Raw genomic sequence first — 13659 nt, 5'->3', positions numbered from 1 at the left:
CCTTTAAGGGGAACCTGTCACCATGATTTAGTATGTTAAAATAAAGGTATGACCATAATGGCGCTTTTATACTGATTTAATACCGTATATGCCTTAAGGGAAGCATCCTGATTCTTATTTCATTCACGCTAGACGTTAGTGCAATATCCTCTTCGCGCATTAGGTCGAGACTGTGGGTAGGGTTCTCAGCTCTGCTGCAGCCCTTCTGCGTTTGTATGAGCCGCATCCCTTAAATCTTGCTTGAGCACATTCATCTAATAATAAATAATAATAATCTTTATTTTTATATAGCGCTAACATATTACGCAGCGTTTTACAGGTTGCACACATTATCATCATGTTGGGGGCTCAAAATCTAAATTCCCTATCCGTATGTCTTTCGGATGTGGGAGGAAACCGGAGAATCCGGAGGAAACCCACGCAAACACGGGGAGAACATAAACTCCTTGCAGATGTTGTCCTTGGTGGGGTTTGAACCCAGGACCCCAGCGCTGCAAGGCTGCTGTGCTAACCACCGAGCCACTGTGCTGCCCAGTGGTCCTCAGTAAAATTGTGTCGGTAGCATGCCCAGATTCAGACCTCGGCTCATCAGAGCCGTCAGGTCTCGCCAAGCACAGCGGGAGCCAGCGACTATGATGAGGGTTGTCATCATTACACGGCGCCTGTGAAAAGCAGTCACTTTACTGCTAGTCAAAGACGCCGAAGCAAGATTAGACTATGGCGGAGCTTCGTGGGAAAATTTGGGGTAATAAATTGGTGAACGAGAGAGTGTCTCTTGTTTTTGTTTCTGTCTTTTTTAAGTTTTTCAGGTATCCTTTTGGATTTGTTGAATTACAGCAGACCTGCATGGGATTATTGATTTATTTTTATTTATTTTTTTCAATAAATTGGTGAATGAATGATGGTGAATGAGGGATGGTGTGCGGGAATCTATATGTATATGGTAATCTAATGTGATGTGCCAATTCTAGGGTGACTGCGGGCTGGTATTTTCATGCTGGAAAGAACCCAATGACCAGGAATAAAAATAAAAAAAAGCCAGAAGCCAGTGCGGTCTATGGTTAGCACGCAATACATAAAGTGCACATGCACATATTAATTTCTAACTGTACTTTAGTAAACAATTGATCAATTCTTTGAGCCACCCCGCCACAGCATTCTCATAATGGGGCAGTCCTACGCTACAATTTTTATATACGCTCTGCCATTATGGCCTCCTAAATATATTTAAAAGCAAGACTATATTAAATGCAAACTGTACCTGAAGCATTTTTTAAACACTCCCATGGCGCCAAAAGGGCAAGTGACTAGGAATCTTCCCAGCCTGATAATATAAGCCAACAGCTGTCTGCTTTACCTTGTCTGGTTATCAAAAATAGAGGAATTTTAAAAAAATATATTTCTTAAAACCAGGCGCACTAAACGCACTTAGAACCTTTTTTTTTTACTGCTGATTTACCGCATCTAATGCAAGTCTATGCATCTCCGCAAGAGAAATTAACATGCTGCGGTTCGGAAACCCGCACCGCAGGTACGTGTAAAAAAGCCTCACAGTGGGCAAGAGATTTCTATCAATCCTATTCGCTGTGCTTGTACTGTACAATGTAGCATTTTGGACGCAGTGAAAATACACCGCTTCCAGAAAGCTAGTGTTACTGGTCATGGGCACACAGCTTAAGACTGACTGACAATTTTCTAAGGCAGATTTGCAATTTGAATTCGTGCCAGGCTATGCCAGTGTCTGTTCCCAGATGGTTTCTTTATCACTTATGGATGCACTTTTCAATTTCACGTTAGAAACATCAGAGGTCGCAAGAATGGGAATACGGATTTGCCAATGCAAAGTAAGGGCTTTGTGAATGGGTGGTCCCCACAAGACACACCTGAATACATTGTAAAGCTGCCAAGATTTCATGTATAGTGGATCGAGGTATGATGTGTCTGTATCTGCGCTGCTGATGGAGACTGCCAGATGGGAGATTTTCCTTGAAAACTTTTATTTAAATAGGTTTAAAAGTCAACGCATTTCGAAATGACGCAGGACCTCTTTCTCAGAACAAAACCTGCGCGACTTCGACACACGTTGACTTTTAAACCTATTTAAATAAAAGCTTTCAAGGAAAATCTTCCATCTGGCAGTCTTCATTACAGATACAGTGCAGATACAGACACATCATACCTCGATCCACTATTCTCCTCGGTCTTTGGACCCGTGTCCTTCAGCAGCTGATTTATGCACCATTCATGTTGCAAAGGTGCAACTGGACCGCCTGCCAGGGCCGTGGGGTACTCTGTAAAAGGATGTGTCACGGCGACGGTGACCCGGTCCGTGGCACTGGGCGTCCAAGTAAAAGGGACGGTCTTTAAAGGGGTTTGTGAAATAAATGTTCGTGACGCCACCCTGTGGTACTCGGTCAGGGTTGACGGACGCTGCTTTAAGGGGTCCTCTGGGGTGATGTTATGGCAGCAGGGATGGTATGGCTTCCCACAGGTGAAGCTGTGTCCCCAGGGCTCCCGATGTGTTAGGCAAGGATGGTGCGGTGCCGGAAAATAAACGGAGGACACAGGGTTGCAGTCTCTTTACCTGGTTTACTGATGAATTCAAGCAGCCTCAGTCCAGGGTACCAGATCACAAGTACAGGTAAGGTCCAGCCGGCTTGGAAGCGAATCTGGAATCTCCTTTACCAGGTGGGGTTGGAAGCCTTCCCTCTAGCGCTGCGTTGTAGTCCCTTGCTGCCTAAGGGTATGTGTCCACGTTCAGGATTGCATCAGGATTTAGTCAGGATTTTCCATCAGTATTTGTAGCCAAAACCAGGAGTGGGTGATAAATGCAGAAGTGGAGCATATGTTTCTATTATACTTTTCCTCTGATTGTTCCACTCCTGGTTTTGGCTACAAACACTGATGGAAAATCCTGACCAAATCCTGATGCAATCCTGAACGTGGACACATACCCTTAGGCCTCCCAAAAGGTCCTCACGTTTTCTCTCTGTCCCCCTATAGGTAGGACACTACCCGTACGACAGGTAGGTCGAGCCTTTTTTACAGGATCTCTATCACGACTTGGGATCTATCTGTTCCTGTGTCCTCGGGTGATAATGGTGCACAGGTAACATTCAATCCACTGTCTGCCGGTTTCTGCCATAGGGCATAGAGTTACCCCCACAACCTCAGTCTTCCAGCTACCAGTATCTGCGCTTCAGCGTGGAGGAAACTCAGTCACAGCTTCTCTCTCCAGCTCTTCATTCTCCTTTCCTCCTTCATGCTCTCTACAAACTGTTTTGTCCTTTCTTTCCTTTCCAGGAACTGCAGCACCTCACGTGGCTGCACGGCCCCTTCAGTCTTCCTGACTCTCTCTGTCTCTCTCTCACAGTCTGACTGCTCTCTTTCCCTGTATCTGACAGACTACACTACTTTCCCTACAGCCAGAATATATATAGGGGAGCCACCCACAAACTGGATCAGAGCTCCCCCTTCTGGCCTGGAGTAAGAACATGTTGCATGTTTGTGAATATCTGATAAAAGGAATCCTTCCTCGCTTCCAAGCATGACATCACTCTCCCCGTGAGGAAACCAATGCCACTGTAACAACCAGGAACCTGGGGTGTTACACAACCACATCAGGTGAGCTTAAAGGGAACCTGTCACCCCCAAAATCGATGGTGAGGTAAGCTCACTGTCATCAGGGGCTTATCTACAGCATTCTGTAATGCTGTAGATAAGTCCCTGATGTTACCTGAAAGAGGAGAAAAAGAGGTTAGATTATACTCACCCAGGGGCGGTCCAGCTCCGATGGGCGTCTCAGGTCCGGTACAGCGCCTCCCATCTTCATTCCATGACGTCCTCTTCTGGTCTTCACGCCACGGCTCCGGCACAGGCATACTTTGTCTGCCCTGTTGAGGGCAGAGCAAAGTACTGCAGTGCGCAGGCGCCGGAAAGGTCAGAGAGGCTTGGCGCCTGCCACGGCGTGAAGACCAGAAGAGGACGTCATGGAATGAAGGTAGGAGGCGCCGGAGCGGACCTGAGACACCCATTTGACCGGACAGCAGCGGGACCGCCCCTGGGTGAGTATAATCTAACCTCTTTTTCTCTTCTTTCAGGTAACATCGGGGGCTTATCTACAACATTACAGAATGCTGTAGATAAGCCCCTGATGACGGTGAGCTTACCTCACCATCGATTTTGAGGGTGACAGGTTCCCTTTAATACTCCACTTTTTATCAATTCTGTTTATCGGTTAAGACCCCATTTGTGCTTGTTTGTTCCCCAGTATTTTTGACTATAAGGTTTCATGTATGGATCTAGCAAAACCAGAAAGGCGAATCCCTGAGTGGTCTGAGAAACATTACAATGACTTGTGATGGGTCATTCAAAGCCCACATTTCTACCAAGCCTAAAAACCCCTTTTGTAATAAAGATTCTAATAATGGTAATCAATTTAATCTCATTGTTACAGATTCCACTTAAGAGGGTTTATCTTACCATCTCTCCTTAAGATTCTTTGTAAGAGACTGTAAAGCCTTTAAGGACTTGTGCCAGTTAATGTTTAAAGCAATGTATCCAGCACATGCCCAGTACCCAGAGAGGCCTGATCAGTGAATTTATGATCCATTATACAGGCTTGTGCATTGCTATCACATAAACAATGGCTAGGATCCCATCACCACAGACACTAACAAGGGGAAACCTGCTTCTGTGTGACGCAGAGAGCAAACATCTGCTTGGCCGGTAGCGTCCATTATAAAGGATTGCATCCATTTTTCGTAAACTAGTGCCCTGTGTGACAGCATTATCCTATTGGTGCTACAACAAGTTACTAGAATATCAAAACAAGTCCCCATTACCTATATGCACATAGTCATTGCCTGATTTAGTGCATTATGTCAAAACGTATGATCTAATGTACCAAAATGCCATTCTGGGTAATATGCCTAATGCAGGGCATCTCACTTCACTTAGGTTTAACCGCTTAATGACCACCAATACGTCTTTTTACTGACCTGAGATATAAGAGAATAGCCTCCCCATACAGGTGACAATCCAGCAGCTGCTGGCTGTCCACTATAGCTGACAACTTGTTGCAGCATTAGTGATGAGCGAATATACTCGTTACTCGGGATTTCTCGAGCACGCTCGGGTGTCCTCCGAGTATTTTTGATACTTACGTTTTTGATACATTTTTGAAGCATTTTTTCTGGAAGGAAATGGGCCAAAACGCTATGGAATCCTCATGTAAGCTAATTCAATGACAATCCTGAAGTGCGGTGCACATGATCAGTAATTTTCCTTGAGTATTTGCAGTGCGTTTTTTTCTGCAGCATGTCAGTTCTTTTTGCGTTTCTGCAACGTTTTTCACCCATTGAATTCAATTGAGTCAGTCAAATCCGAAGCAAAAACGCAGGTCTAAAAATGTTTGTGGCTTTGCTATTTGCAATCAATAATTTATAGAACTGAACAGATCAATGAAGAATAATTCACAACCAACTAGGCTATTAGAAACATCTAGTGACAATCACTTTTGCAGCCATGACATTTAAAGCAAACCTTCCACCAAAGTTTCCACGAACTGGAGACATGATATAATAGTGGCTGCAGCGAGGAATAAAAGCTTATTTTGCTTAAAGGGAACCTGTCACCCCGTTTTTCCAATATGAGCTAAAAATAGCTTTAAATAGGGCCTGAGCTGTGCTTTATAACTGTGTCTTTATTGTCCCCTGATTTTCCCATCCAGAACTTCTTGCGTAAGTTTTGTAGATAAGCACCTTACGCAAGAAGTTCTGGATGGGGAAATTTTACCGGCATGAAGGACAACACCATTTGCCTAGCCAGACTTCTGGGGCGCACAGGTTACAGAGAAGAGCTGCGCATGCGCAGAGACGAGCTGTAGGCTATGCCCACAGTTGGGCAAAGCATAATGCGCAGGCGCGACACTAGACTTAACTGCGCAGGCGCGAAACACTACGCAAATGTCGGGAAGAAATTACTTAGGGAAAAGCAAGAGGTGGGGGAGAAACAGCGAATTCACAACGCCCATTTGACCAGACCGCCGTGATTGACAGGTGAAAACGGCGACTTTACTAAGGTATTTTGGCAGCAATGGTGGGAAATCAGGGGACAATAAAGACACAGTTATAAAGCACAGCTCAGGCCCTATTTAAAGCTATTTTTAGCTCATATTGAAAAAACGGGGTGACAGTTTCCTTTTAATTTCTACTCTCAGTTGCTAAAATATTAGCAATCAAAGTATTTGGTGCCTAAACGAGCATTCCCAAGAGCCTATCCCAATATGTAGTAGGTGTATTATTAATAATATTAGGAAATACCTCCAATTAGAAATGTAGTATAGTTCTTCTGATTGCCTATGTCACTTACCCCTTGTGCAGGGTATTGCAGTAGCTTTGGTATCCATTACCAAATGGTTACGACCATTCATATAGTTACAGTCAGTTGTTAGTATTCCTAAGCAAGGCTATTCAAGCTACTGCAATGTCCTGCACATGGGGTAAGAGACATATCTAGTATGGGTGCTTCTGATTGGCGGCATCCCAATACAACATATTGGGATAGGATATGGAGATGGGAATACCGCTTTAAGTTAATTTCCGCTAAGTCATAAGTGAGCAGCAACAGTCAAGAGAAAGAAGAGCACACCGCCACCATAGCTTGGAACAGGCTACTCTTGTGAGCGGTGACCTTTCTTTCTACCATAAGGTTGTATAAGGGAACGTTACTCATCTCGGTCTGTGCATTTCATGTGACATTACTTTTTCAGGGATCCAGGTCTTCTACCTTTTTCTCTGTAGCCCAGATGGTTTTTTATGGGTATTTTCATAAGCCATAATACTGATTGTACTGTACCCCAACTCTGCACGTACTTATGAGTAAGGTTCTTCCTATATACCTCCTTACGCTTATGTATCGCGTACTTTTGACCACTTACAGTTTCCAATACTACTTATCCTATTGGGCGGTCACTAGAAGTCTAGCTCTCATATCATTTGTATTGTGTATTATAACTAGGGTATTGTGCCCCAGTATACCTCATTACCAGGGCTGTGGAGTCGGAGTGGTGGAGTCGGAGCCCATTTTGGTGGAGTGGGTGTCATTGAGATTGAGGAGTCGGAGGGTTGGCTACTGACTCCACAGCCCTGCTCATTACGCCATTGGATCATCTGTACACTGCTGTGTATATGTGCTGTGTATGATTATTACTTGACCACCATCCTTTATGCTCCGTGCAGGGGCGACGTGCTCATTTGCACTCTCTCCTCATTATCCTTTTATTATCTTAATTAAAATATTTTCTAAATAAAGTTTATTTTTTATATATTTACGCTGTGTCGCATTTGCTTCCATTTTCAGGTGGCCTTCTATTTATTTGGAAGTGGGTATACTATAGGACCGGTCTGTCTTGGGTCCTTCTATAATGACAGACAATCTGATCGCCTTGCACAGCAATTACAAGCTGCTTTGGGCACAGCAGATCAGAGTGCGATCACTGATATCTTTGGCAGTCCGTGTGGGGAGGGGGACATTATAGCAGCAGGATGTAGCAACAAAGACCCTGATTCCAGCGATATATCACTTACTGGGCTGCTTGGTGCAGTTTTGATTGACTCCCTGTTTATCATGATGTAGATGTAGCAGAGCTAAGTCTTCCGGGCTGTGTATAACCCCACACCTCCTGATTGACAGCTTCCTGTGTACATTTGCAATGTCACCAAGCTGCTAGCCTGACTGATTGTACAAGAAGTAGTCCAGTAGTGATAATCTCCTGCTGAGAAAACACTGATTGTATTGAAACTGCAGCACACAACCTAATAAGTGACACATCCCTAGAACCTGGCTCTCTGCCCCTACATTACAATGCTCTCAGATTAAATAGCAGAACTAGCTGACACCCTCCATTTAAAGGGAATCTGTCAGCAGATTTTGACTATCTCATCTGAGAGCAGCCTGATGTAGGCAGAGAGACCCTGAATCCAATGATGTATCACTTAGATTACTGGGTGCAGCCCCGTTCTGGCACAGATTTAGATTCAGCATGAAGCACACACTAGACTGTATGTAGTCTACATTATCTCCAGGTTTTATTTGACTCATCAGCGACTATTACAATGTGTCCAGGTCAATATGAAAGATTTGGTGAAGGGTCCTCTTAAGAACGATTTGCAAACTACAAATACAGGTTTGTTCGTGCATCTCTACAGCCGGCGCTCTCGTCCAGGCACAGGTGACTCTCCGGCCTGACCTAATGTGTGTGCACTGGGAGGAATTCGGTGATCATCACGCCAGGACAGCAGAAACATTCTGGGAACCATGGGAACGGCACTTTTCACATGGAGGTTGCACAGGTCACTTAGGAAATGATGTCCCACGCTAGCACAGGGCCCAATATAGGCACATACTTGTGACCGTGGATTATTCTTGTATCTGCAGCATATTTTTAGTAATCATGGGAACAAGGAAAAGCTAGAATTCTGGAGATGAATCCCTCGGCTGTCGCATGGCCACAGATCGCTCTGTCCTGCCACGTCGCGGCATAATGAATTGCGCCCTGCAGGTCTCACTTTTTGGGAGTTCATTGTCGCAGTCCCGTGGGGGTCACAACACAACTCCATTCACTTGCATTGTGTCGCAATGCAGAATTACGCAACCGCACAGATCAATCTTTGACAACGCTACCTGTGTCATCCCAAAAGTCGCCACGTCCTAAATGAGTCAGATTTGTGATACAGAAATATTTCCAAAATGTTGAAATTTAGACTTTATGAAGCCACGTAAGGACACAATTTCTACCCTGCTGATGCTTCTCGCTCAGGGCCCACCTTTATGAGCCAGAGCAGAGGGTCATTGATCACCAAGAGGGAATACAGATAACACCCTGATGCTGTTAGCTAGACGAGTTGTTCAAGAGCACTGACATTTTTTGGGGAAACCGCAGAAAATGTGTCATTAATAAAAAGTAGTCATTGGGTCACATCCCGCTAAGGCCACTGATGCCCATAAGTAAATTATTATAGGAGAACTTTCATCTCTAAGCTCCTATGTGGTAGATGTAATAATATTAGCAAATACCTCCAATTAGAAATGTAGTATAGTTCTTCTGTTTGGCTATGTCACTTACCCCATGAGTAGGGCTTTGCAGTAGCTTAAGTATCCATGGTTACGACCACTAACAGCAAAATGACTTTCACTATGGAGTGGTCCTAATCATGGAAACTTGAGCTACTGCAATGCCCTGCACTTGGGGATAGCTAATCAGAGGAACTATACTACATTTCTAATTGAAGGTATTTGCTAATATTATTACATCTAATACATACTGGGATACAATCTTGGAGATGGGACTACACCTTTAGGCATCAATACTGGAGCTGTAGATTTGTTTCTTTTTAGTTTATTTAATCTCTTTATGCTGTTTTTTCTCTTCACCACCTATTTCTCAAAAATCCCCATTCACCCCATATAGTATATCAAGAAGATTCTTTCATTTAGTAGCCCAGTTTTAGATAATTCTTCACATAAGGGAGAATGTGAAATTCAAATGTTGCCTTTTTGTCCCTTTCTATGAAGTTCTCATACCTTCTAGAAGTTTCTATTTGCTCCCCTGATGCACTCTCCACTTCCACCTTCTCCACATAAAGGAGTTTCCTAGATACCGCCGGTATAAACCCTATCCCTAGTGGCCACAAACCAATTCACTTTTTTGCTGAGCAAATTCTAGCTGCCAACAGTACCAATTCTTGCCAATTTTGCAAAGTAACGAAAAATTGGGAGAAGATTAAATGGGGGTATGGCCAGAAATGCTGCAACATACTAATACCAGAAGATGGGAGCAAAAAGCAAAATGACATATGAAAGACTAGAGTCTTTGTACATGTCCCTCAATTTACCTTCATATCATAGTCTAAAACAATATTTCAATCTCAAGTCAAAAGTGTACAGAACAGCAAAAGCTATACCCAATATATGCTCATTTTTTAGGTAAGAAAATCACATTTATGGATCACGCCTCTCACTTTCTTTTGCCATGACTCAGGCCATGTGCGCACGTTCAGGATTTTTCGCGTTTTTTTTTCCGCGTTTATTCGCTATAAAAACGTGATAAAAACCACGAAAAAAATGATTACATATGCCTTCTATTATTTACAGTGTATTCCGCATTTTTTGTGCAAATGTTGCGATTTTTTTAGCGGAAAAAAATGCATTGCGAAAAAAAAGCAACATGTTCATTCAAAATGCGGAATTGCAGGGATTCCGCACACCTAGGAATGCATTGATCTGCTTACTTCCCGTATGGGGCTGTGCCCACCATGCGGGAAGTAAGCAGATTATGTGCGGTTGGTACCCAGGGTGGAGGAGAGGAGACTCTCCTCCACGGACTGGGCACCATATAATTGGTCAAAAAAAAGGAATTAAAATAAAAAATAGTGATATACTCACCCTCTGATGACCCCCGAAGTGTTCCCGCCTCTCCGGTGCATGCTCTCTCTTCCGTTCCTATAGATGGTGTGGTTCAGGACCTGCGATGACGTCGCTGTCTTGTGATTGGTCGCGTGACCGCTCATGTGACTCACGCGACCAATCACAAGCCGCGACGTCATCGAAGGTCCTGAACCACACCGGCATCTATAGGAACGGACGCCGCTGAGGAGATTGGCTGTCTGCAGAGGGTGAGTATAACCATTTTTTTATTTTTTTTATTATTTTTAAACATTCTATCTTTTACTATAGATGCTGCATAAGCAGCATCTATAGTAACAAGTTGGTCACACTTGTCAAACAGTATGTTTGACAAGTGTGACCAACTTGTCTGTCAGTTTTCCAAGCGATGCTACAGATCTCTTGGAAAACTTTAGCATTCTGCAAGCTAATTACGCTTGCAGAATGCTAAAAAAAGCGCAAAAAAAAATGCGGATTTCTTGCAGAAAATTTCTGGTTTTCTTCAGGAAATTTCTGCAAGAAATTCGGACGTGTGCACATACCCTCAATGATGACATTTTAAAAGGGAATCTGTCAGCATATCACAAAGCAGGAGGAGGTGGAACTGTGCAGAGAATAGAGCCGGAGTGACAGAGGCTTCAGATCTACAGCCTGATTTACATATCAATTCAAAGGTTGATTTCTCAGTAACGGAGCAACGGACCGGCCATGTAAAGGAATTGCTGGATTTGTTCTGGAAAGAGCTACATGTGCATATAATTTGGGGGAGAAATCCTGCTGACAGATTCCATTTACTAATGAGAATGCTTAAAGAGTAACCGTTATTTCAATTTTTATAAAATCAACAGTACACATTAAAATACGAAAAAAAAAAAAGTTTGTAATATATCTCAGAGAAATCCGAGTCTTTCCTTATCATCAGGACTGATCATTCATTCTCAATTCACAGGTAAAATTTGTATTCTGTCAAAACAGATTTTTGATTACGGAGATAGGAGATGATGGTTATTGAGGACTGGGAGCAGCTCTGCCTGCAGCGCCTTCCTCCCCGTCTATATAGAATCTTATCTGCAGTAATCTCAGTAATGACATATGGTATATCTGTGTACACATTTTACCGTCAATTGAGAATTTTGAGAATGAATGATCAGTGCAGGAAGAGAATAAAGCAGCTTTCTCTGATAAGATATATTACAAAAGATCCTTATTTTCATGGGTACTCTTGATTGAGATAATAAAAATTAAAACGATGGTTACGCTTTCACTGGGCAAGGATGATCCGTGAGCAATCATGCTTCCCTACTTCATGAAAATCCTGAAAATTGTATTTTCTTCAACAAAATATGTTGAATATTTCTAACGGACATGTTGTCCATGAGCCGATGTCTCAGACACAGACGGTATTTTAGCAGATGCCCAGTTACAATCCGCCATTTTACGGGCTCTAGACCTAATACCTTTAAAAATTATCAATGTCTAGTCCACAAATTAATTGCCGAAATGTCCACTTCCTATACGGACGGTGGGTCTCACAACCTGAACCTTCCACTTCATAAAACACATGTAAGTATTGTGGTCTGTATACGGACAGTGAAATATGCCAGTGGGAACCCCACCAACATATTGCAGTGCTAGCCACAACTTTAAAGCGGTTTTAAGGGCAAATTTCACAATATCATGTTATGTTTAAAAGATTTCTCTTTTTTCAAAACCTACCTGAATGTCATATCGAGTAACCCCTTTAATCATTCTTCAAACTTTAGCCCCCCAATAAACATGAGAATGTCTCCATCTGGAGTTTTCTTCATGGTCCACTAACTGATAAAACTTCTGCTGCTTCTTGAGTTACCATTTCTCTACTCTTGTTCCCTTGAAACTTTTTAGCTTTTATCAGCTACTGTCATTAAAGCCTTTACTAACTCATAGTCTCTTTTCCAAATGAACAGTACCTGGATGCCACTATTCACCATTTTACTACATCTGACATCTACGGTCTCAGTACGGTATGCGGTTTTTGGACCGGTCAAGGGTCTGCTGAGCCGAACACATGAAACATATCTGAATTTGGGTCAGGAGACCTGTGATCCGTCCAGACCATCGTCCATATTCTGACTGTCAATATAGGACATGTAAAACTGGCCGTAGTTTTCACCATCTAGATTCATTCCATCATAAGATATGAGAGAGCACTTACCATTTTTCTGTAGGCACTTTCACTTTATTCATTTTGAAGTCTTCTTTTTCATTTCATCATTTCAATCTCTGAATACAATAAAAACAACAAGAAAAAAATGATATTTTCTACCATTAGAATTTGTACATTTAGCATAATCTTATTCCACTGCTAGTGTAGTTTTTGTACTAGTAGTATTGCACATGCTCCTTACAGTCTACAAATCCAGTATTTGTTATGAACAAGACTGTCACGACTCTGTTGTAGGGTGTCCTGGGACGAGGGTCTTGTTCCTTGTCCCTAACGCTAGGGGCATCCTAGTTTCCCAGATTACTTCTTATGGTGAAGACACCAGGGCCACATACCTTGCCTTAGCTCCTCAATCTGCCCTCAGTCTGTACCCTCCCCCCACCCAGGGAAGAGGGGAGTAGTAGTGCACTGTAATACACCAACCACACTAACAAGGTAATACAAACAGGGATAAAGGAAAATACCAATCATACAAATATACTAACATAAACAGAGGTAAACACCGAGGAGTGGAGGATGGGGTAAAACCAAAGCAGAAGAAAGAAAGGATTAGCACACAACCTAAACCATGCAACAGTCTCCAATAAATCCACCACACGCCTTCTCAAACCACCATTTCCTATCCGTCCAGCATAAACTATCTCAGACAATGAGTGCTAGCCAGGGCCAGATTATATAGGAGATGGGAGTGGCTAATAATGAACAGTCGAGAGCCTTACTGCAGGAAAGCTTCCAAGAGCTCTCAACTGAGTCGATTAACCCCTGCACTGCTAAAAGAAACCTGAACCATTTAATATGACATTTAAATACAGACACACATCAGTGTGTCCATTTTTACCATTCGTGTGTCATCAGTGTGTCCATTTTTAGCAACCTCATCTGCAGGACATTTGTCCTTTACTATGTTTATCCACTTTGATTTCCTGATGAACCTGGATTTATGAGGGAAACGTGTCAAGTTTGAGATTTAGAAACCCATTAGAAGCGGTATCATCTTAAGATGAGTAATA

At 42.9% G+C, this 13659-nt stretch overlaps 1 protein-coding gene across 2 annotated transcripts in view; it reads right to left on the bottom strand.

Annotated features, from left to right (window-relative positions):
* The window catches only part of AGTPBP1 (ATP/GTP binding carboxypeptidase 1), a 209757-nt gene that overhangs the window by 168020 nt on the left and 28078 nt on the right, over positions 1-13659 (bottom strand). For both annotated transcript variants that reach the window (XM_077248949.1, XM_077248951.1), the window contains exon 2: positions 12641-12708. In XM_077248949.1, coding sequence (XP_077105064.1) covers positions 12641-12672 — 32 coding nt within the window. In that variant the 5' untranslated portion in view covers positions 12673-12708. The remainder of the gene's footprint in view (positions 1-12640; positions 12709-13659) is intronic.

The sequence above is a fragment of the Ranitomeya variabilis genome, chromosome 1, assembly GCF_051348905.1.
Source record: "Ranitomeya variabilis isolate aRanVar5 chromosome 1, aRanVar5.hap1, whole genome shotgun sequence".
Classification (NCBI taxonomy): Eukaryota; Metazoa; Chordata; class Amphibia; order Anura; family Dendrobatidae; genus Ranitomeya; species Ranitomeya variabilis.
The sequence above is the reverse complement of the archived record's forward strand: the minus strand, read 5'-3'. Positions and strand labels throughout refer to the sequence as shown.